This window comes from Bolinopsis microptera, chromosome 6 (genome assembly GCF_026151205.1).
Source record: "Bolinopsis microptera isolate Bmic1 chromosome 6, MBARI_Bmic_1.0, whole genome shotgun sequence".
Classification (NCBI taxonomy): Eukaryota; Metazoa; Ctenophora; class Tentaculata; order Lobata; family Bolinopsidae; genus Bolinopsis; species Bolinopsis microptera.
This window is the reverse complement of record NC_087077.1, coordinates 1,984,170-2,007,380: the sequence shown is the minus strand read 5'-3', so window position 1 is coordinate 2,007,380 and position 23,211 is coordinate 1,984,170. Positions and strand designations below refer to the sequence as shown.

Here is a 23,211-nt window from a genome sequence, read left to right as displayed (position 1 = left end):
CGGGTGTCTTACCAACACTCAACCTGTCGATATGATACTTGATAGTCAGTAATGACCTGCTGCTCTTTAATAGCTCGCACATACTCTTATCTTGAACAGAGGGCTTTTGGCGATGCACATCCAACCATGTTCGAGGTTCGAGGGAACTCCGGATCCCGAATGATTCTGGCGAAATGGTTCCAGAATCCTTTCTTGTCGCCACTTAAAATATAAACCAAAGGCACACATTTGTTGTCTACAACTGTACATGTAAACTCTACCCTGTATCTAGCCCATTTCTAGGTCAGACATGATCTGATCTCCCTGGGCCCCCTAATAATGGGGGGGGGGGGGGGGGGGGGGGGGGCTGGAAGTCGGCCTCCCGTCTGGCGAACGTTACTGTTAGTTGTGGAACTAGAGAACGTGTTTAATTAGAGAACATGTCTAATTAGATTCCCAGTAACAGTTAGCACACTTGCAGCCAGTAACGAACTTGCAATATTGATGTTGTACTAAGTAAAATCAGATCAATTATTTCACAATATTAAAACCAGAATGTTGTCCCGGTTATCGGTAGGAACGTGAAACAAGAGGAGATTCTCATGAAAACGAGTTCTGAGCGAGTTAGAAATTTCTATCACAAAATTACTACCTAACGCCAGATAACAAATATAATTAAATCAGTTCTTGTAATTTCCCCTTATCACTAATTCACTAATTAGAAAATACGACGATATCCTGATCCTGTCAGGACAAAGTATGTTTGAACGTACCACGGTACCACACGACACGCTCTAAGATACGGACTTTACGGCGCGGAGCGATACCGAAGATACTATAATTATATTGCCATACAAAAAATTCAGAAAATTTGAGAAATTTTACGTAATAACATACATAATATTGTAGATAATAAATGATAAAATATACATAATATTGTAGATAATAAATGATATAATTTTATACATAATATTGTAGAGATAATAAATGTATAATATTGTACCTGGGCGGCGAGCATCTGCTGTTGCGCTAAGAACTGTTGCTGCTGAGCCACCGTGAGTTGCTGCTGATTTAACTGAGCAGCAAATTGAGACTGCTGAGCTGGAAACTGGTTCTGCTGCTGACTAAGTTGGGCCTGCTGGTACATCTGATACTGAGGCTCAAATGTTCCCACCGAGTTGGCGGCGGGAAAGTTCCCAAATGGTGCTTGGCTGGGTGTCCCTTGCTGCATTCCCGTGCTCAGAATGCTAGAGTTGTTCATCATAGATACGCCACCTTGTCCGTGACTTTGATTAAGACCGTTGGTGTTGCCCCAACCACCTGTGAAATATTTTTTGAAACTTCAGAAAATAAAAGTATAATAGATCTGAAATACAAGGAAATATTTTATCTAGGTCGCTTTATTTTATTGAAACGACATTTTGACTGTTTATGTCCCGAAGGTATATCGTCTTCGCTCGTGAGTTATTCTATGACAATTCGGGTGCCCTACTTTTGGCAAATAACGCTCATCCATTGCGAAGAGGAACAATTTTATGATTGTGCCTTTACATTTGGGTGATACATTTTAACAATGATTATTAGTGGGAAAAAATATGCACTCGGAAATTAAAGAATAGCCTACATAATGTCACCTAGCTGCCAGACAAGGGGGGGGGGGGGGGGGGGGGGGGGGGGGGGGGGGGGGGGGGGGGGGGGGGGGGGGGGGGGGGGGGGGGGGGGGGGGGGGGGGGGGGGGGGGGGGGGGGGGGGGGTCACTACACTTTTGCCTGTTTTGGTATGGTGTAGTAAAAAGGTACACTTTTTTAGACTTTTAATTACACTTAACCAAATTATCGTCTAAAAATCTTCTTTTTCCTATTATTTTTCAATCAGTTTTCATACAGTACATTTCTAAAGATAAAACATAACTTTGGTGAGAAAAAAATTTCACTTTTTTACACTTTTTAACACTTTTTAAGGCTTTTTATGCTATGTTAAACTACACTTTTTTACACTAAACTTTTAATGTATGGTGTAAAAAAGTGTAGAGAACCCCCCCCCCGCCAGACTTGCTGACTCTTGAAAAGGCGAGAGAATAACAAAAATAATTCTCACCCTGTACGAAAGGATTACTTGAAGTCTGGGGTGGAGGTGCTGACTGAGCAGCGAATGTAGACGTAGGATATTGCTGAGGTGGTTCGGAGGCCTGAAATTGACAATATAAATATCCACAAACCATGAGTTTCTACATCTTGAACTGCAATCAAGCAACATTTAGATTTATGCCCTTAAAAGGGAAAACTCGTTAAATTAAAGTCTCCTAAACGTACGTTGCCAGGAGCGAAGGGGTTAGTATCAGGACTACTTGGATTAAAGGATAAAGTACGCAGAGTGTTGTCCAGATCTGCTAAAGCTGCGTATCTGTCCGACTCTGTTTGAACTTTTTTCGGTACTACTGGTTCTGAAAGAGCAATTTTGTTGTGAAACTCAAACGTATACAGCAAGATTTTGCATCAATGAACTTAAATATGTGACGCTGTAATGTTTAAACTCTTAATTTCAAAACTGTAATTTGAGTGAAACTAACTTGGAGGACTAGGTTTAGGTGCGTTCGGATTCTGAGGTTGGAGAACTGTCCCTGATCCTGCAAACGGATGAGCAGCTGCAGGTGAAACAAACTGAGGAGCGGCAGGAGTCGAAGCAAACTGAGGAGCGGCGGGAGTTGAAACAAAACCGCTACCACTCGAGAGACCAAAGGCATCGAAATTAGCAAAGTTCTGCGAGGCTGGTGCGGGTTGGGCGGACTGGAAGGGATCGGCTACACCTCCACCTGCGAATAAATCGGTTTAAAACAAAATCTGAGAAATAACATGGAGTTGAATTTAAAGTAATCAGTGATGGCCCCCAATCTTCCATCTCACACACGTACCAAGAAGATCTGCCACATCAGTTCGGGGAGGAAGCTGAGGAGGACTAGCGGCTGGCTGGGGAGCAGGTGCTTGTTGTTGTAAGGTAGCAACAGGGCGCTGTTGGGGCGGCCGCAGCTGGCCCGGCGAGGGCTGGGACGTGGTCTGACGAGCAGGTTGTTGGTTGTTGAGAGGTAAGGAACTACTGCGGACCATACCCGTACCCGGGGACGCTTTGATGAGGGGTGGTGTTTTTATGGAGGCTACTGATGAACCCCGGGATCTTGGTACTGACTGAGAAACGATATGTTTTTTACTTTTCATTTATTGTAATTTATGGGATTCAAAAGCTGCGTGAGACTTGAATTAACCATATCACAAAAGCAGGAAAATGTTCAATCCTAGACAGGTTTCCCGACAAGTTGAAAGTACTTACGATTGGAGAGGGGGATTGTTTTTCTGCGATTTGTTTTAACGATTTACTCTCAGGCACTTCCTTTTTAACGGCAGCTTGAGAGGGGTCCACATACCACAGCTTCTTTTCATACTGAAAGTTTATTATCATTCACTGACTTGGCACTAACGAACAGATTTTATATCCGGACTGGAAAAATGCTTGGAATTCGGAGACAATAATAAGTTTTAAAATCTCAAGATAAATCTACCTTATCGCACAAGAAGTCCCGTCGACCCGTCTCAGATGTCTTGTCGAAAGTTGGAGCATCAGCTTTCTCCCATTTACCAAGCCATATACTCTTACACACCTGAATTTCATTAATCAAGAACTGATAAGCATTGTTACACATATATTCGCAACGTTCGAACAATTTCATGGGACATTTTAATATGACGATGATCGTTCAATAATTCCATACATCGCTTGATTGAATCTGAGCTAGGATAACGTTCAATATATTTGTGTATATATGCGCGCGTCTTGCGGCGCGTGAAGAAAGCAAATATAATGTAAAGAGAAACTGTACAGCGCGCAACGGAAACTCACATTTTGGAACGTGACACAAACTTGGCAACCATTACCAGATCAAAGGATGTTCAATGAGCGACATAAAGGGACATCATTATTGCAGCCATTCAGCCTAATCATGATACTTAAGTAAAGCACAAGCCATCACAATTCAATACGACACATCTCTACTTATTACATTATAACTTATTATGTTTTTATTCATTGATCTTGCCACGATGGAACCCGAAAGTGCTTCCTAGTACAATACGAAAACCCAAACACTGTTATCGAATGAATAATGAGGAATTATTGAATGGAATGTAGGTGATGTAATTTCATCAGCCGTTTAATAGGCCCGTGTTTTCAGTGACAGTACCAGCGGTACTAGAATTACCGGTAGTGTCCTCGTATCAATTCTGTCCCGTACTTGACTGTACTATATATACTGGGAGATACTAAATAGTGACAAGGCATATTTAATGATAGTTGAGATTTGTCGCTATTTAATACGTCAAATGCACTATATAGTGACAGCAATATTTAGTGTCACAAATCTTGACATTCCAGCGGAACATTGAACTCATTAAATTAAACTCAAATGAACTTTTTTCGGTCGATTTAGAATCACAACGTGGCATTCATAAAAGATGGATCATGAATAATCTATCTACCAAGGGATGTTCGGCCGACGCCATCACGTCATCTATAATCTAGATAACGAGATAACATGTATTGGATAAAAAACAGGAAGTTGATGACATAACTAGTCATGCTACATAATATAATTTAATAATTAGAAGTTATTACGTTATATTCCGGCAGAGGAAAGTTGTGTGGGGTTAAAGTACACTGGTAAAATGTTGTTGCATTATAAGAAGTAAGATGTGATACTTATTATAATGGTCATGATGATTGCCGAATGTTGAAGGAATGGTAGTACAATTAATTTAAAAAGATCGGGAATACCGAGCTGTTTAATTTCTACAATCGTGGATCTAGATTGTTCACTCGGTATATTGAAACAATTAGTTCGGTATCTGTGTCTGGTTTTCCAAGAAATTGAATCCGTTGGGTACAGTGTACCCAACGCGAACGGATTCAATTTCTTGTTGAACACTGGCGTAAAGCAAGGGTCTGAGTCACTTTAAACGATTATGTGTAGGCAGTGTGTTACTTATCACTTATAGCCTATAGGAACTAAAAAGTAAATGCATATGTGGACAGTAGGCATAATAGATAAGGCTTTTGTAATTAGATTTTCAGTGCGCAATTAAATTGAAGTCTCTTGTATAGCTTCAAAAATATGACCCACAACTTTTTGTAATAGTATTGCTGAAAGTGATGAAACACTGTTCAAGATATAATCTACACGGGTCACCAGATACCAGGTCTCTAGTTATCTATATGAACAGCTGTGTACCAGGCCAAGGGGGCCCAAAAATGTGCAATCGAGTAGCGGGCTGTACCCAATACCTAGCGGTATTTATAGTATAACATTAACAAATCTGACGTAAATGTAATTTATTCTACAAAATATCCGCAGATTATCGCAGTCATTGGCACAGTATTATGTTGCTGTCTAGACCTAGGTTCAAATACTTCGTATCATATAACCACTGTATCTGGGGAGATGGGGGGTTGAGGAGGGAGCTGAGGAGGGGGGGGGGGGGGGCTGAGGAGGGAGCTGAGGAAGGGGGGGAGGGGGTGGGGCGTTGTATCACCAAATGCATCAATACCCCCTACGTTGTAACCTCCCTTAAGAGCGAGACACTGATGCCACACTTGAGGAATATTTACCTACTCTGCAATATCTGCCTGATGCCACACTTGAGGAATATTTACCTACTCTGCGATATCTGCCTGATGCCACACTTGAGGAATATTTACCTACTCTGCAATATCTGCCTGATGCCACACTTGAGAATATTTACCTACTCTGCAATATCTGCCTGATGCCACACTTGAGGAATATTTACCTACTCTGCAATATCTGCCTGATGCCACACTTGAGGAATATTTACCTACTCTGCAATATCTGCCTGATGCCACACTTGAGGAATATTTACCTACTCTGCAATATCTGCCTGATGCCACACTTGAGGAATATTTACCTACTCTGCAATATCTGCCTGATGCCACACTTGAGGAATATTTACCTACTCTGCGATATCTGCCTGATGCCACACTTGAGGAATATTTACCTACTCTGCAATATCTGCCTGATGCCACACTTGAGGAATATTTACCTACTCTGCAATATCTGCCTGATGCCACACTTGAGGAATATTTACCTACTCTGCAATATCTGCCTGATGCCACACTTGAGGAATATTTACCTACTCTGCGATATCTGCCTGATGCCACACTTGAGGAATATTTACCTACTCTGCAATATCTGCCTGATGCCACACTTGAGGAATATTTACCTACTCTGCAATATCTGCCTGATGCCACACTTGAGGAATATTTACCTACTCTGCAATATCTGCCTGATGCCACACTTGAGGAATATTTACCTACTCTGCGATATCTGCCTGATGCCACACTTGAGGAATATTTACCTACTCTGCAATATCTGCCTGATGCCACACTTGAGGAATATTTACCTACTCTGCAATATCTGCCTGATGCCACACTTGAGGAATATTTACCTACTCTGCGATATCTGCCTGATGCCACACTTGAGGAATATTTACCTACTCTGCAATATCTGCCTGGTGCCACACTTGAGGAATATTTACCTACTCTGCAATATCTGCCTGATGCCACACTTGAGGAATATTTACCTACTCTGCAATATCTGCCTGATGCCACACTTGAGGAATATTTACCTACTCTGCGATATCTGCCGAACATTAAGAGCGAGCCTGGAGACGCTGATGCCACACTTGAGGAATATTTACCTACTCTGCAATATCTGCCTGATGCCACACTTGAGGAATATTTACCTACTCTGCAATATCTGCCTGATGCCACACTTGAGGAATATTTACCTACTCTGCAATATCTGCCTGATGCCACACTTGAGGAATATTTACCTAATCTGCAATATCTGCCTGATGCCACACTTGAGGAATATTTACCTACTCTGCGATATCTGCCTGATGCCACACTTGAGGAATATTTACCTAATCTGCGATATCTGCCTGATGCCACACTTGAGGAATATTTACCTAATCTGCAATATCTGCCTGATGCCACACTTGAGGAATATTTACCTACTCTGCAATATCTGCCTGATGCCACACTTGAGGAATATTTACCTACTCTGCAATATCTGCCTGATGCCACACTTGAGGAATATTTACCTAATCTGCGATATCTGCCTGATGCCACACTTGAGGAATATTTACCTAATCTGCAATATCTGCCTGATGCCACACTTGAGGAATATTTACCTACTCTGCAATATCTGCCTGATGCCACACTTGAGGAATATTTACCTACTCTGCGATATCTGCCTGATGCCACACTTGAGGAATATTTACCTAATCTGCAATATCTGCCTGATGCCACACTTGAGGAATATTTACCTACTCTGCGATATCTGCCTGATGCCACACTTGAGGAATATTTACCTACTCTGCAATATCTGCCTGATGCCACACTTGAGGAATATTTACCTACTCTGCAATATCTGCCTGATGCCACACTTGAGGAATATTTACCTACTCTGCATATCTGCCTGATGCCACACTTGAGGAATATTTACCTACTCTGCAATATCTGCCTGATGCCACACTTGAGGAATATTTACCTACTCTGCGATATCTGCCTGATGCCACACTTGAGGAATATTTACCTACTCTGCAATATCTGCCTGATGCCACACTTGAGGAATATTTACCTACTCTGCAATATCTGCCTGATGCCACACTTGAGGAATATTTACCTACTCTGCAATATCTGCCTGATGCCACACTTGAGGAATATTTACCTACTCTGCAAATATCTGCCTGATGCCACACTTGAGATATTTCCCTACTCGCAATACTGCTGATGCCACACTTGAGGATATTTACCTACTCTGCAATATCTGCCTGATGCCACACTTGGAGGAATATTTACCTACTCTGCAATATCTGCCTGATGCCACACTTGAGGAATATTTACCTACTCTGCGATATCTGCCTGATGCCACACTTGAGGAATATTTACCTACTCTGCAATATCTGCCTGATGCCACACTTGAGGAATATTTACCTACTCTGCAATATCTGCCTGATGCCACACTTGAGGAATATTTACCTACTCTGCAATATCTGCCTGATGCCACACTTGAGGAATATTTACCTACTCTGCGATATCTGCCGAACATTAAGAGCGAGACTGGAGACGCTGATGCCACACTTGAGGAATATTTACCTACTCTGCAATATCTGCCTGATGCCACACTTGAGGAATATTTACCTACTCTGCAATATCTGCCTGATGCCACACTTGAGGAATATTTACCTACTCTGCAATATCTGCCTGATGCCACACTTGAGGAATATTTACCTAATCTGCAATATCTGCCTGATGCCACACTTGAGGAATATTTACCTACTCTGCGATATCTGCCTGATGCCACACTTGAGGAATATTTACCTAATCTGCGATATCTGCCTGATGCCACACTTGAGGAATATTTACCTAATCTGCAATATCTGCCTGATGCCACACTTGAGGAATATTTACCTACTCTGCAATATCTGCCTGATGCCACACTTGAGGAATATTTACCTACTCTGCAATATCTGCCTGATGCCACACTTGAGGAATATTTACCTACTCTGCGATATCTGCCTGATGCCACACTTGAGGAATATTTACCTACTCTGCAATATCTGCCTGATGCCACACTTGAGGAATATTTACCTACTCTGCAATATCTGCCTGATGCCACACTTGAGGAATATTTACCTACTCTGCGATATCTGCCTGATGCCACACTTGAGGAATATTTACCTACTCTGCAATATCTGCCTGATGCCACACTTGAGGAATATTTACCTACTCTGCGATATCTGCCTGATGCCACACTTGAGGAATATTTACCTACTCTGCAATATCTGCCTGATGCCACACTTGAGGAATATTTACCTACTCTGCAATATCTGCCTGATGCCACACTTGAGGAATATTTACCTACTCTGCAATATCTGCCTGATGCCACACTTGAGGAATATTTACCTACTCTGCAATATCTGCCTGATGCCACACTTGAGGAATATTTACCTACTCTGCAATATCTGCCCAACATTAAGAGCGAGACACTGATGCCACACTTGAGGAATATTTACCTACTCTGCAATATCTGCCGAACGTGAGATCCTTGACCACAATTATACCTTTTTAGTGAAAATTAATCTAATTTGAACCCGATCTCTCTGGCTCTTTCAAGAGACAACCAAAATTGACAGTTTGACTCACGTCAGAACAACCCTGGTAAACACACACGTGGATAACACACACGTGGTTAACACACACGTGACTATCTAACATTATCTAAACCACACCCAGATATAACGATAACATGAATCATATAATAATCCTACACCACCGGACATTACTGTACACACAATATAAAGATAACAGTTTATCAGCCGGGGAGGGAGAGAGAGAGAGAGAGGATAGTGCAATTATCCCTAACATTATCCATAGAATTGTACGGAGAAGTACATGATGACGTTTAGATGCTTTGCACACATTATTATAATAACTGGTCATATTTCTGCCTTGTCAAATGTCAACCCCCGGTCATTATGATATCCCCCATCTTTGTAATTTTATGTAATTAGAAAACAGGGATGGGGCTCAGGGGCTACGCGGGCCGGAAATTAATTACGTGTCTCGTTGTGAATGGTTTGGTTACTAAATGGTTATACGCCAGGTAAGTGTAGGTAAGATATAATGTTTCAGAATACACGTACACTGTACAGTCTATTGTATGTATACACTGTTGACTGCTATAACTTGGAGTACAGTTAATCGCTATTGTTATATACATTATACAAGTACAACTGTTATAAGTTTGTAAGTTTAAAGTTTAGTACTTAATGACTTTTGTAATAACAGTTACACCATCATAGTCTAGATCAATAACTTCATAAATATACACAATCAAGTTTTATATAGCACAATTATAGTAGTATTAGTTTCTTCCCCAGATGAAACAGTATATCTAATATAATTATAACGGAGATTTTCCCGACTGAATCATGAGTTTCATCACATGATTTTCTTAAGAAAAGTATAATTTTAAAGAAAGAGCTCAGCTATTGAAACCACGAGTAATTAATAAAGCATGCTTGAGTCACGCAGTGTGGCGGTGAAAACAACAAACAGTAAATACATCATCATGTTTTCCAACCAGAGCTTCAAAGTAATCACATAATTGGAATTCCTGAGAATTCCTGAGAACAATACATATAACATAGGGCTACAACATACTGACTTCCATGGAATTTGAATACATGGTGATTGGTGATTGGTGTGTACTGTGTAGAAACTATTGTAGAAACTATTGTAGAAACTATTGTATTATTATTAAATGTATCAATGTCTGATGTACATTATCTCTAGCTATACATGGTACAATAATAAAACCTGTAATGTTATTATCTGCTATCTCTCTATCAGTACACAATAACACCAATTACCACATCATTATCTGATAAAGACTAAAGTGTATCTAAAGTATATCTAAGAATACATGATAAAATAACTGCAGCGATACGATAACATCATCTACCATGTGATTATATGGGAGTTACTATGTGTTATATGGGAGTTACTATGTGTTATATGGGAGTTACCATGTGTTATCTGGTAGTTACCATGTGATTATCTGGGATCTAACACTTAGTCCACAGTGATGAAACCTTTGTGCTGTTTCACTACATTATACAGGGTGCGCATAGTGAGGTATAGTCCTTGATATACGGTATGATAGTCGGTATACACATGACCACGTACTGACACAGTAGTTTTTGCTGATTAATCACGTACTACAGTACTTGATTAATCCCGTACTATGCAGTGATAGTGATAGCCTATAGCGCGGGTCAGTTGATTTGATTTGAAATTTTTCAAACACGTACAAAAATGTGAGATAAAACCAGGGCCTTAATAAAAAAGGTTATTAAAAGAAAGCGCTCAGAAACTTATTTGCTAATAACAATCGTATTAACTGAGAATTCTAAATACAGCATCGTCCTCACGAGCTTACAATCACGAGTTTACCATCACGAGTTATCATTTTACTGTTTACGTACAGCTAGAAGTCGGTGTTCTAGAAAAAAAAAACCTTTAATAACCATGGCGACAAGATAGGGTGCAATATTGTAAGAATGCCCATTTTATTTCTGATGATTCACTGGTATAGCCTGTTTCGGCATTATATTATTAAGTGTTGTCAGCTGAAATTGTGATATATCGTAGAGCCCTGACTTCATGCGATTAAAACACAAATAACTCTGAGAAGACGCTAATATTCAGTGATTTAAGACGCCCACTTTATCTGACTTTATCTGATACCGTTAAGAGTATTATTAGTGCACCGCGTTGACCCCAGTGACATAATTTAAAAGGGACTAGGAATCCAGTCTTGGAAAAGAAAAAACGGGGCTACATATATTTGTAAAACGACTACCATAAATTTTTCGGCCGCCTCGCGGCGGGATAAGATTTCATTTTACTTGCTAGTTATATAAAGAGGTTTAGTTATACTTCGTTATAGTTATTAATTCATTAGTATAGTTTATTCATAATTGCCAAAAAGAATTGTTGAAAAAATTCCTTTCCGGGTTCTCGAACGCGATCTGCTAATGTTAGTTAACCGACGGTTTAACCCGACTAGGCTACGATTCCTGACGCTTTTGTAATATTTTACATATAGATCTTCGAAGCGTTCCTGCAACTACCATACTACATACTACCAAACAGTCCATACTACCATATGGTAGTAGGAAAATCTTGGATCTGCCAGGAATATCTGGATTTTTTGGTAACGCGCAAGTTAGCGCAAGAATCTAGGGATCTGCTGGGAATCTGGCATAGCGCTTGATTCGAACATCTTCTCGGTTAAATATAGAATTAAAGTACAGTGCGCGGCGTTACAGTGTTTGTAACAACGAGAGCGATATTTTAAAGTTGATTTAATAATTTAGTTGCCAAAATTAGTCGGCGTGGCTATGAAATTAATATGGCTCTAGGAATTAGATTCTTAGATTCCTCACTTTATGTCACTGGGGCTTGTGACCGGTATAGTATAAGATAATACTCAGACCCAGCAGATCTTTGCTTCTTCTATGGGAAATGAATACCACGATAAAAGTAAGAAATACACTGCCACCGCTATGACTGTCGGACTCCGGTCGCGTTAAAACATCCAGATGGGCAAATTTTTTTTTTTTTCCCGAGCTAGCTAACTGAGAGGCAGCACCTCGGTGTTTTACCTCTAAACATTTGAACTGAATACCGCAGGTTAGTAATAGTCGCCATTTTAAAGGACCAGTTAACTGAAATAAAAGTTATCCTCATATTTTGACAGATTGGGACAATTAGCAAACTAAGCAAACGAGTCGAAATCCGAAATATCTCTAACTGCCTCTCTAAGCGTGTAAATAGCGTTTGTATTATTTTGGCGATGACGTCATAAAAGTCCCTCTTGCGCGCAGAGTAGCTCGTGAGACTGTTTTTTACAGGTTAACAAATGGTACATAATACCATCTTTTCCCCCGAATAACTCGAAAAAGTAAGTAATTTAGGGTACATGTTGCTTCATAAGTTGTATATAAACATGGCCATTCTGCACACTTTGCAAACATTCAAAATCTTTAGGGGCCTTCATTAGCCCAATTAACCAGAAGGATACCCATAGTTTTGCTTGATTTCTGGAAACCGAAAATCAGTTTTTTTTCCGCCAAATCACTGAAAAAGTAAGCACTTTAAGGCATATGTTTGTTGTAAGTCATTAGTAATATTCTAATTGCGGTTTCTTTTGCATCCTGTTTGAAGGACACCCTTCCACGATCATATCGAAATTGGCTTAAGCACCACGCCCAAAATGATTTTTTGGCGGAATTTATTCGAAAAAAAAGTGAGGATTGTTAGGCCATGTTGTTTGCTCAATAACTCCTATATAAACATGGATATGCGGCTTCGTTCAAGCCTATTTTGAAAGTCTCTACGACCTTCAGAAGCAAGGGGTCGGTTTTCGTTATTGGGTTTTCAATTGGAGCGTGGGGGCCCTCCTGGGTTTTTCCACGGTCAAAAAAAATGTCTCCAAACGAAAATCGTTTATTTAATTCATAAATTTTCGGGAAGGTCTGTGCAAAGTTTCGTGAGTATTAGAACATTTGCAGGTTCATTTCCATAATGTCCATTTAAATGATGATACGTCTCCCACAACTTTAGAGTTAACTTTAGAGGAAACTCATAAAGTCATTTATCTCAAAATAAGCTGGTCGTGTCCATGATCAACCTTCTGGCGACAATGTTATACGTGAAAATGTAAAAAGATCAGGAGTAATATAAAAAAGGTCTTTTTAGATTAAGTTGCTAGCTATAGCATAGTTTAGAATTGTGTAAGATTAACGTTGGTCATTTAGCCCATCTAACAATCGATCGTGCCGTACTATTATATGGCCAGAGAATAATAGGGTCTTGGGAAATTCTTAGTTGTTCAGTGGGTCGATCGACTGAAACACGTTTGGACTTGGTATTTAAAATTACCAGTAGTTATTTATTGTTATGCACCGATGATAATGCAATTAGGATAACAATATAGGTAAGCGGAAGTTCTAATTCAAACACACTGCACACCGTACACACCTCCAATCAGAATTTTACTATTTGGTAACCGGGTATTTTGGCGGGAATTCTGTTCCACGGCCCACTGGTCTTGATAGAAGGCTCTTACTAATGGTCCCAGAGAACGGCCGTAAAGTAGCCAGGATTCTTGTCTCCTGTACTGGGCAGGACACCTTGGCAGATTAGTTAGAAATTTCGCTATGCTATAAATATAATTTGCTTCGGAATGAACCAACTCCTACTTATCTGTATCCTTTCCTAAAATTCGTTAGAGTTTTCTTGGATGGGGAAAATAATCGGTACAGTCTCCCTGCTTGTGTAATAAAGCAATTGAAAACAATTTATCCAAAATTATTCACATATGACATAAGTTGAATAGCAGAAGAAACTTTCTAACCGTACATTTTGAGTCACCCGCCACTGTTCAAGAACCTATAAGTATATCACTGTTTAAAATCATGACGAGAGCACTGTACATCCAATCAAGCTTTCTTTAGTTAGGATATAGCCAAAACTTATAAGGATTTTGGAGAAAAAGAACTAGGGTAATAGTCATAATTCTTAAATTTGAGTGGGGGGGAGTTACACGTGTTTTATGGACGATGATAAACATTTTTTTTTATAATGTAAATTACGCTATGCAAGCGCGCACTGAGGGACTTTATTACGTCACGAGGGCGCCACAGCTTATTATTACAATAAACACGGTTACACGCTTCGCTAGAGAGTTGGTTCTTTCGGCGATACTGATTCTTTACCAGTTTGTCACAGAGATTAAATTCTTAGCTAAATTGGAGACTACAAATTTTTCAGGTAACTGGTCCTTTAACGACAAGTTAACTGAAAAAAAAGTTATCCTCTATTTGCAGATTGTGAACAAATAGCAAAAAAACTAAGCATCTGAGTCGAAATTCTTAAATCTCTAATGCTCTCTAACGCGTGTAAATTACCGTTTGTATAATTTTGGCGCTGACGTCATTAAAGGCCCTCTTGCCGCGCAGAGTAGCTCGTTGAGACTGTTTTTTACAGGTAAAAAAAATGGACATTTATACAAATTCTTTTTCCCCCGAATAACTCGAAAAGTAAGTAATTTAGGTTAATGTTGTTACATAAGTCTGTATATAAAACATGGGCCATTTACTGCACAAAATTTGCACACATTCAAAAACCTTTAGGGCTTCATAGCCCAATTAACACAATACCCATAGTTTTTGCATGATTTCTGGAACCGAAAATCCGTTTTTGCCAATAATGAAACAGTAAGCACTTTAAGGCATATGTTTGGTCGAATATGTCATATATAATATCTAAATTGCCGGTTCTTTTTGCATCCTGTCTGAAAGACTCAAACCGATCATATCGAGAATGGCGGCTTAGCACCACGCCCAAAATGTTTTTGGCGAAGAATTTATCGAAAAAACGTGAGGATTTTAGGCCATGTGTAGCTCAATTACTCCTATATAAAACATTTGCTATGCGGCTTCGTTCAAGCCTATTTTGAAAGTCTTCTACGACTTCAGAAGCAAGGGGTCGGTACGTTATTGGGTCAATATGGGCGTGGCCTTCCTGGGTTTTCTCCACGGTTCAAAAAATGTCTCCCAACGAAAATCTTTTCAATCATTAACTTCGGGAAGGTCTGTGCAAAACAGTTTCGTGAGTTATTAGAACATTTCAGGTCCTGTCATAAATGTCCATAAATGACTGGGAAATACACAAACTTTTAGAGTTAACTTTAGAGAAACTCATAAGTCATTTATCACAAATTAAGCTGTTAGTGTCCATGATCAACCCCTGGCGAACAATGTTTTACGTGAAATGGTAATATAAATCAGGTGTAATATAAAAAGGTATTTTTTAGATTAAGTGCTAGCTCATAGTTTAGAATTGTATAAGGATGAACGTTGGTCATTTAGCCATCTAACAATCGATCGTGCCCGTTATATATGGGCCAGAGAATAATGGGTTCTTGGATATTCTATAGTAGTTCATGGGTCGATCGACTGAACACGTTTGGACTTGGTATTTAAAACTTACCAGTAGTTTATTTATGTTATGCACCGATGATAATGCTATTGGATAACAACTATAGGTAAGCCGGAAGTCCTAATTCAAAACACACTGCACACGTACACACCTCCAATCAGTAATTTTACTATTTGGTGTAGACCGGGTATTTGGGCGGGAATTCTGTTCCCACGGCCTGTTCTGATAGAAGCTACTTTTACTAATGGTCCCAGAGGAACGGCCGTACATAGCCAGAACTCTTCTTGTCTCTGTATGGCAGACACTTACCAGATTAAAGTTAGAAATTTCGCTATGCTTATAAATATAATTGCTCTCGGGAATTGAACAAACTCCTACTAATCTGTAATCTTTCTAAATTCGTTAGCGTCGTCATTGGGACTGGGGAAAAAATAATCGTACAGGACTCCCTGTTGGTAATTTTAAGCAATTGAAAACAATCAAATTAATCCCCATAATGACATAAGTTTTATTAGCAGAACTTTCTAACCGACATTCTGATCACCCGCCACTGTTCAAGAACCTATAAGTATATCACTGTTTAAAATCATGACTTGAGCACTGTACATTCCCAATCAGCTATTCTTTAGTTAGGATGAAAGCCCAAAATATAAAGGATTTTGGAGAAAGAACTAGGGTGGTAATAGTCATCATAATTCTAAATTTGAAGGAGTTACACGTGTTATTATTGACGATTTGATAACATTTATAATGTAAATTACGCTATGCAAGCGCGCATGAGGGTACTTTATTGGACGTCACGAGGGCCACAGCTTATTATTACAATAACACGCGTTACACGTACGCTAGAGAGTTGGTTCTTTCGGCGATTCGATTCTTTACCAGTTTGTCACAGCAGATAAATCTTAGCTAAATTGGAGACTACAAATTTTTCGGTTAAACTGGTCCTTATATAAAACACTGCTCTGGACCATGATTTGATGGCTGGTTGAGAAAAAACAGGAGTAACTGGATACGTCAATAATAACACCGCGATTTAATAGGACCGTGAGTGTAAACTGTTTTCAGTGTAACTGTTACTAACCACTAACCACTAACTGTTAGTAACCACTAACACAGTTAATAACCAAGTTAAGAGATCTTGGTTTCGTTTAAATCTCAAAGATTCCGTGATCTGTGATTTTTGCAGCCTGGCAGGTCTTCCAGGACAATAATAATAATTATCCATAGTAATTTCACACTCTTATGATGATGATTAGTATGAGAACAGAGCATTAGCTAAACAACACACAGTCACACACAGTGTGTTGACAGGGCTTACTGCAGCTTGTGAGAAATTAGTAAACTATCATTATATAGCAACATATAGCAATAATCAATATATAGCAACATCTAAGATTCAATCAGTTGGAAGATCTGGAAGTGGTGAAACAATTTATAATTCACGGCTGCATCAGGGGTGGGGTAGGGTGTGGTGTTTATTCTTGTAGGCCAGGATATTGATAATAGAATACGTGTTTATTTCAAGCCTGACTAAATGCAATCTTGATGTTGAGTACTGAGTAGTGTTTTAAATCTCTCTAGTATCGACACTGTTTATATACTTTAAATCGCACATTTAACAGACTTTACGCTGAAGTGGCAAGAGAAACTGTTTAGAACTGACTTCAGTGAAGGGCGTGGGATTAAAGAAACCACTCACACGCAAAGGCGCGCATCACTATCAACACATCCGGACACATGCCCACAGTATAGTAGGGGTATTTAGAGTATAAACCGTGTGTATATTGTCAGGTTATTATGAGAAGTAGAAAGTTCTAGAAAGTGCAATATTCCTACCTCGTTACCACGTTGTTCCACCAGAGTAACCTCTGTCGCTGTGAAGGTAGCCTTGGAGACAGACTTGATGCGTTGGGGTGGGGCAATGCCTCTCCTGTGGGGTGGGTAGTGTTAATGTTAGTCACAGTATATCACTCAAAATAGATTCTCTGGTTAGTTAGAGAGTTGTGACGTCATGGAATTTCAATAAACTGCTCGCCATGTAGACGTAGTGGTTAATATGTATCGTAAATACTGCTGAAGATCGAAGCGTTATGTTGAACTTTGTAATAATTGGGTATGGTTAAGTTATCATGAAATAGTGCACCGCTTTAAATGAGATTTTAATGTTTTAAAGCAACCCAAGTGTTTTGGTGGGCGGAAACAAATTCGCTATTTTGTTGGTTAAATATGTTCTTGAGATAAAAATGAGACATCGTGATTTACACCTTACGTTCGTAGTTAGATGATGAATATATTGCTGACTTAAAATGACTTGGATCGCTTGAAAAGGCGATATCAAATATATGTCTTCAGAACTATGTGTTTATAGATATAAAAGCTAATGCAGATTTACCAACAATTTTGTACTTGTAACAGTATAGCACAAATTACGCACTGGCAATTACATCCCATACATTTCCAACAAGAAATATCTCAACAAATTATACCCAGAATAAAAACAATTGTACTTTGCACACAGAACAAGCCAAACGAACAAAAATTACAGGTTAATCCCCCCTGTTGAACACCCCCCCCCCCCCCCCCCCCCCCCCCCCACAAATGATCAGATTAGTAACAATTGATGTAGGTAGGTCCGCGCTGGCCACAATCAAAGCACCTCTTGTTGGCTGGATCTAGGCCAAGCTTCTTCAGCTTGGTCACCGACTCGTCCTCGGGCTTCCGTTTGGTATACATCTCATTGTATTGCCATCAGCTTTAAGCTATAAATATGGTTCGTTATTATAGGGTCGGCATATTTTACAAAACTTCCGATACTTTACAAAACTTCGTTGTATCTTTGTTTAAATGTACAAGAGGAATCACATATAATTATATAAAGATTTAAAAGATTTCAATGTGTCTTTTCTCAACGTTTCAAGACTCTTTTATAGTCAAGGGACTCAGTTTCTTGTTTGAAGGTGGGCCATATTTTTTTTGACAAGTTATAATAATTAACCAATCAGCTATCAGCAGGGAAAAGATAACATCCAGCTTAACTATTATTAACAATGATTCGTTATATTTAGCTGGCTTGTGATATTTTAAATTTTTGTTTCAACTTGTACGAATAATTATGATGCCAAATATTTAAATTGCATGACCTTTTATTTCTTAATATATAATATTGTTTGTTGGTGGTATCAACTATATTGTCACACATCCATCCCATGATATTAATAAACAATATTAACAAGCTGCTCAATTATTGGTAAGTATAACCAAAAATCTGATAAAACAATCTATATAAGTAAAACTGATATTTATTATACCCAATAATCTAATTTGAAAAATTCAGCTCATTACCATTGGGAAAAAAAACTAATGAAATACTCTATTTTAAAACGGTTCCAAAGTATGCACTTTAATCCTTATTCTTGAAATGGAACTTAAATTCAACATAAATGCATAACTTGCATCCTGTGCAAAATTTCATAACAGGAAAAATACGTTTCAACGAGCAACTGAATATAATACGTGATAAGTCATTGCACATAACCTCACTAAGTCTTTGTATCACATAACTCAGCGTTATTTAGCAACAAGAGGACAAGTGCACAACCAGTTATGACGTTCTTATTTTTTTAGACGTAATCTTTTGACCTTTTTATCAACTCGAGAAGATAAAGAAGGCCTTGATGTCAAAATACCAATGCTGTGGCTTGTGGTTTCAGCACAAGTAAGCACTGATTATTCTGAATACTTAGAGAGATTGTGGAAAAAGATCTCTAAAAAATCCGTCTGCATCTTCAACAATAGCACGTTGCAGATGTGGATCTAACTTGATAATCCTCCAGCAGTGAAACTTCATTTTCACTTCTAGTTCTTTTGGTAGTATAGAGCAGGAATGTGATGGAGTGAGTCGATCTTTTAACCTTAAAACCAGCCAAACTGGATTTATTAAAAGCCAGTTCAGACATAATGTAAGAATCCATAATATCAGTAGTAACAATATCCAATGAAACCACAAAATTTGATACTGGATATGTCGAGATAATTCTCGTAGTGTTAATTCTGGGTTTACGCTTCGATATGGTGAACTGGTAAGAAATCTTGGGCGTGGAAGATCCGGCTGAGTGAAAGATTCAGGCCAGTCAACTTGGTCCACCTGCTCAGGCTGTTGTGAATAGATCTTCAAACTCTCCATTGCAATGTTACAGTTTTCAATGTATTCTGCCCTTGATTGCTGGTTAGGAAACTTTTTCTCGTTTAATTTATGAACTAACATATTTCGTTTTTTGACGAGAACTTGAAGTTGAAGCGTGAGTGGTTTGTCACGCTTTCTTATATTCGAGTATTGATGTATGAGACGACCTAGCATAATGTTTTTTCCATGTGGTAACTTTTTGCAAAAATATTTGCGTAATATATGTTCAATTTGTTTTCCCCAAAACACAACTAGGGAAAGGTCATGGTGTCCTGAATGTTGAGTGAGCACAGGGAAGTCTAAACCATCTTCACTGCCTTCAATTTCTCCACTATCTTCAGTATCTTCACAGTCTTTGGTTAATTCACTGTCTTGATTTGTTTGAGAAGGAGTTTGATCTTCACCTGAGCAATAATTTGAATTGCCTAGACATTATGTTATTGCAATAGACATTGATCTAGTATAATTACAGCGTTGACAACTTCATTTATTTTTTAGACTTGCTGAAATTTAGCAAGAGTTTTTTTTCAGTTGCCCAATGCACAATGACATTTATACACAGTGTGTTATTTAGGCTATCATAATCTTTACTAATTTCCTAGCATCGAAACCAAGACCTATTTTGTAGTTAAACAGCTTAGTGTACTTATCAATGTTTTTAAAGTTGAGATCTGAAATCATTAGAATATTCAATGTATATCATTGTGTATAGATTGGAGAGACCAGCATAGTGGGGGCCTAAGAAGTTTATCTTTCCTGTAATTGTTAAATTTTAGATAGATGGGGACTATTAAAATCTTATTTCACTGTAGCTGTGTCCTTCAGCTTCATGGAGTTTTACTAAGGACAGTTATTTTGGTAGTACTATTTGTCGATTAAATGGACTCTATAATTCATGTTTAAAAAATGTATCTTCGTTTTTAACATACAATCACGTTTACATTTCTATTTTCATTGAAGTTTTTTGGTGGTATTGTACAACTACAATACCTAATACCTATCAACTATTAAACAGTGCAATTATGATAAAATTTAAAAACTAACCAACTGTATGAACATAATTTGTCATCTAAAATTCAAAAAACAGTCTATAGAAGTCAGGACTTAGTTTCTAGTGGGGAAATGAAATATTTGTCTGACAAGTGGAAGTAATTAACCAATCAGTCATAAGCAGCATCCAATCACAACTACACATCAATATCACGTGTCAAATCATCTCCCCATCTCCCCACTAGTAAATATTACATTTCTAAAATTTAAGAATTAAATAATTAATAACTTAATTTACAATATATACCAATATTATATAGCACATCTGAAAGTTATTAAAAGAATTCTGAATTGCATATTCTATTATTCAATTATTATTTTTTACAGGTTGCACTTGAAATAAGCTATAAGACATTCACTACACAATCTTAATAATATACAGTGTTGCAAGTTAGAACCTAGCCTCTTTAAAACCTCTTCAAAACTTTGCAAGGTTTATGTCTTCAACCATGTTGGGTGGTTCTGAGCATTATTGTTTACTCAGCATACTCTGCCAGATATTCGTCCATTGATTGTGGAAATACATCTCTAAAATATCCGTCGGCATCTTCAACAATAGCATGTTGCAGATGTGGATCTAACTTTATCATCCTCCAGCAGTGATACTTCATTTCCTCTTCCAGTTGTAATGGTAATTTAGAGACTGAAGCTGATGCAGTTGAGGTAAGGAGATTTTTTACTCTCCATACAAGTCTCTCTGACCTAGCCAAAAGTGTCCAAAGATATCTCCATGGAACGAAGGGGAAAAACGTGTTTAACATGGAAGGACTGCTCTCAATCCTGCCATTATCCACAAAATACCGATTACGATCTTCAGACTTGTATACTTGCAGTGATAACATCTCAAACTCTTCATTGCAATGTTACAGTTTTCAATGAATTCTGCCCTACAGTGCTGGTCAGGAAATTTTTTCACAAAAATCTTATGAACTAACATATTTCTTTTTTTAACAATAACTTGAAGCTGAAAAGTGAGTTGTCTGTCACGCTTCTTTATATTCGAATACTGATGTATAAGACAGCCCAGTGTAATTACTTTTCCACTTGGTCGTAAATTTTGGCAAAAATATCTGCGTAATATATGTTCTAATTGTTTCCCGACAAACACCACTAAGGAAAGGTCATGATGTCCTGAATGATGAGTAAGCACAGGAAAGTCTTCAATGTAATCACTATCTTCACTATCTCCACTATCTTCAATACCTTCATAGTCTTGGATGGTTTCACTATCTTTTTGTAAACATTTTAGATTTTAAATAGGATTTAATAATTCATCAAAGATACACCAAAAAGGACAATGTTTTCTGGGTCAATCAAATGGACTCTATTAAGTTAGCGACTTTGACTGCTAATCATTTGAGTTCACCACTAGAATTAAAATACTTACTACTCATGGAAGGAACACTTGCATTATTTTCATCAGCATTATCACGAACTTGGCTGCCCATGGCACCTGAATCATTATCAGTTGTATTTGTTGACAGAGGCAGACACGCACTGGTAATCATGTTCTGAAACAACCCCTAAATTAATTGGCGTGCAACTTTAGACTATTTTAGGGAGTAATAGGAAGCTTAATTCGTAGATAAAAAGTCAATATTGACAACTAAATGGGGATGTCACTTACCATGGCATCAGAAACTTCATCGCCATGATCCAAGCCTTCAATAGCTACAACAAAATTGTTTGCACTATTCGATTTATGAATAGATATTGTAACACCTTTCTGCTGCTCAATGCTTTTTACATCAACAGCGATACATTTTATCTCACCATTTTCACATCTGAAGCAAATGAATGAGCTAAGTTATGGAGTGACGAAGTGAAATACCTGTATTTATACTTAAAACAGAAACTGTATTCTCGTAGATCCCTCTCAAAGCTAAGATGTGTGTAACAGCCTTACCATTAGCAGTTGACAGGGTGTCAATCATGATCTGAACTGTTAATCCATTATCATCGACCAGCCAACATAATTTTATTGTCCGAAACAAATATCCATAAAGAAAAACAAACAAAGCTTTTTCAGGCTGTCCATGAAGGAGTACAACATTTGTCCAGGTTATTAGAATAGAAAAGACCATTTTTAGGAGAAAAAAATAATAGCAATAGGAAATTTACCTTATGAATTCATCGCTTATTATTGCATGCATCAGAACCTTTGAACCACTCCGTCCACTTAAGTATTGCCAGGCAATTGCAATTGATTCCAACATATTACAATTTGCGTGTATGTTTCCTTCTAGAGTAAATCATATCTGCATTAAAATCACTTGTGTAAAAAAAGGTATTCAATCTTTTCAGTACAAATAAATTCAATGATCTCCTCGTGCTCATGAAGTGAACAACTTAGAAAACAA

At 38.3% G+C, this 23,211-nt stretch overlaps 1 protein-coding gene across 1 annotated transcript; it reads right to left on the bottom strand.

The window, feature by feature from the left end:
* Nucleotides 1-3,517: 3,517 nt before the first annotated feature.
* LOC134816893 (uncharacterized) lies at nucleotides 3,518-23,089 on the bottom strand. The gene is made up of 6 exons (XM_063825895.1): nucleotides 22,973-23,089; nucleotides 22,479-22,635; nucleotides 22,239-22,362; nucleotides 19,437-20,205; nucleotides 17,455-17,548; nucleotides 3,518-3,631 (listed from the first exon to the last, which is right to left on the bottom strand). The coding sequence occupies exons 1-6, from the start codon at nucleotides 23,065-23,067 to the stop codon at nucleotides 3,518-3,520; spliced, it is 1,353 nt and encodes a 450-aa protein (XP_063681965.1). The 5' UTR covers nucleotides 23,068-23,089.
* Nucleotides 23,090-23,211: the final 122 nt, after the last annotated feature.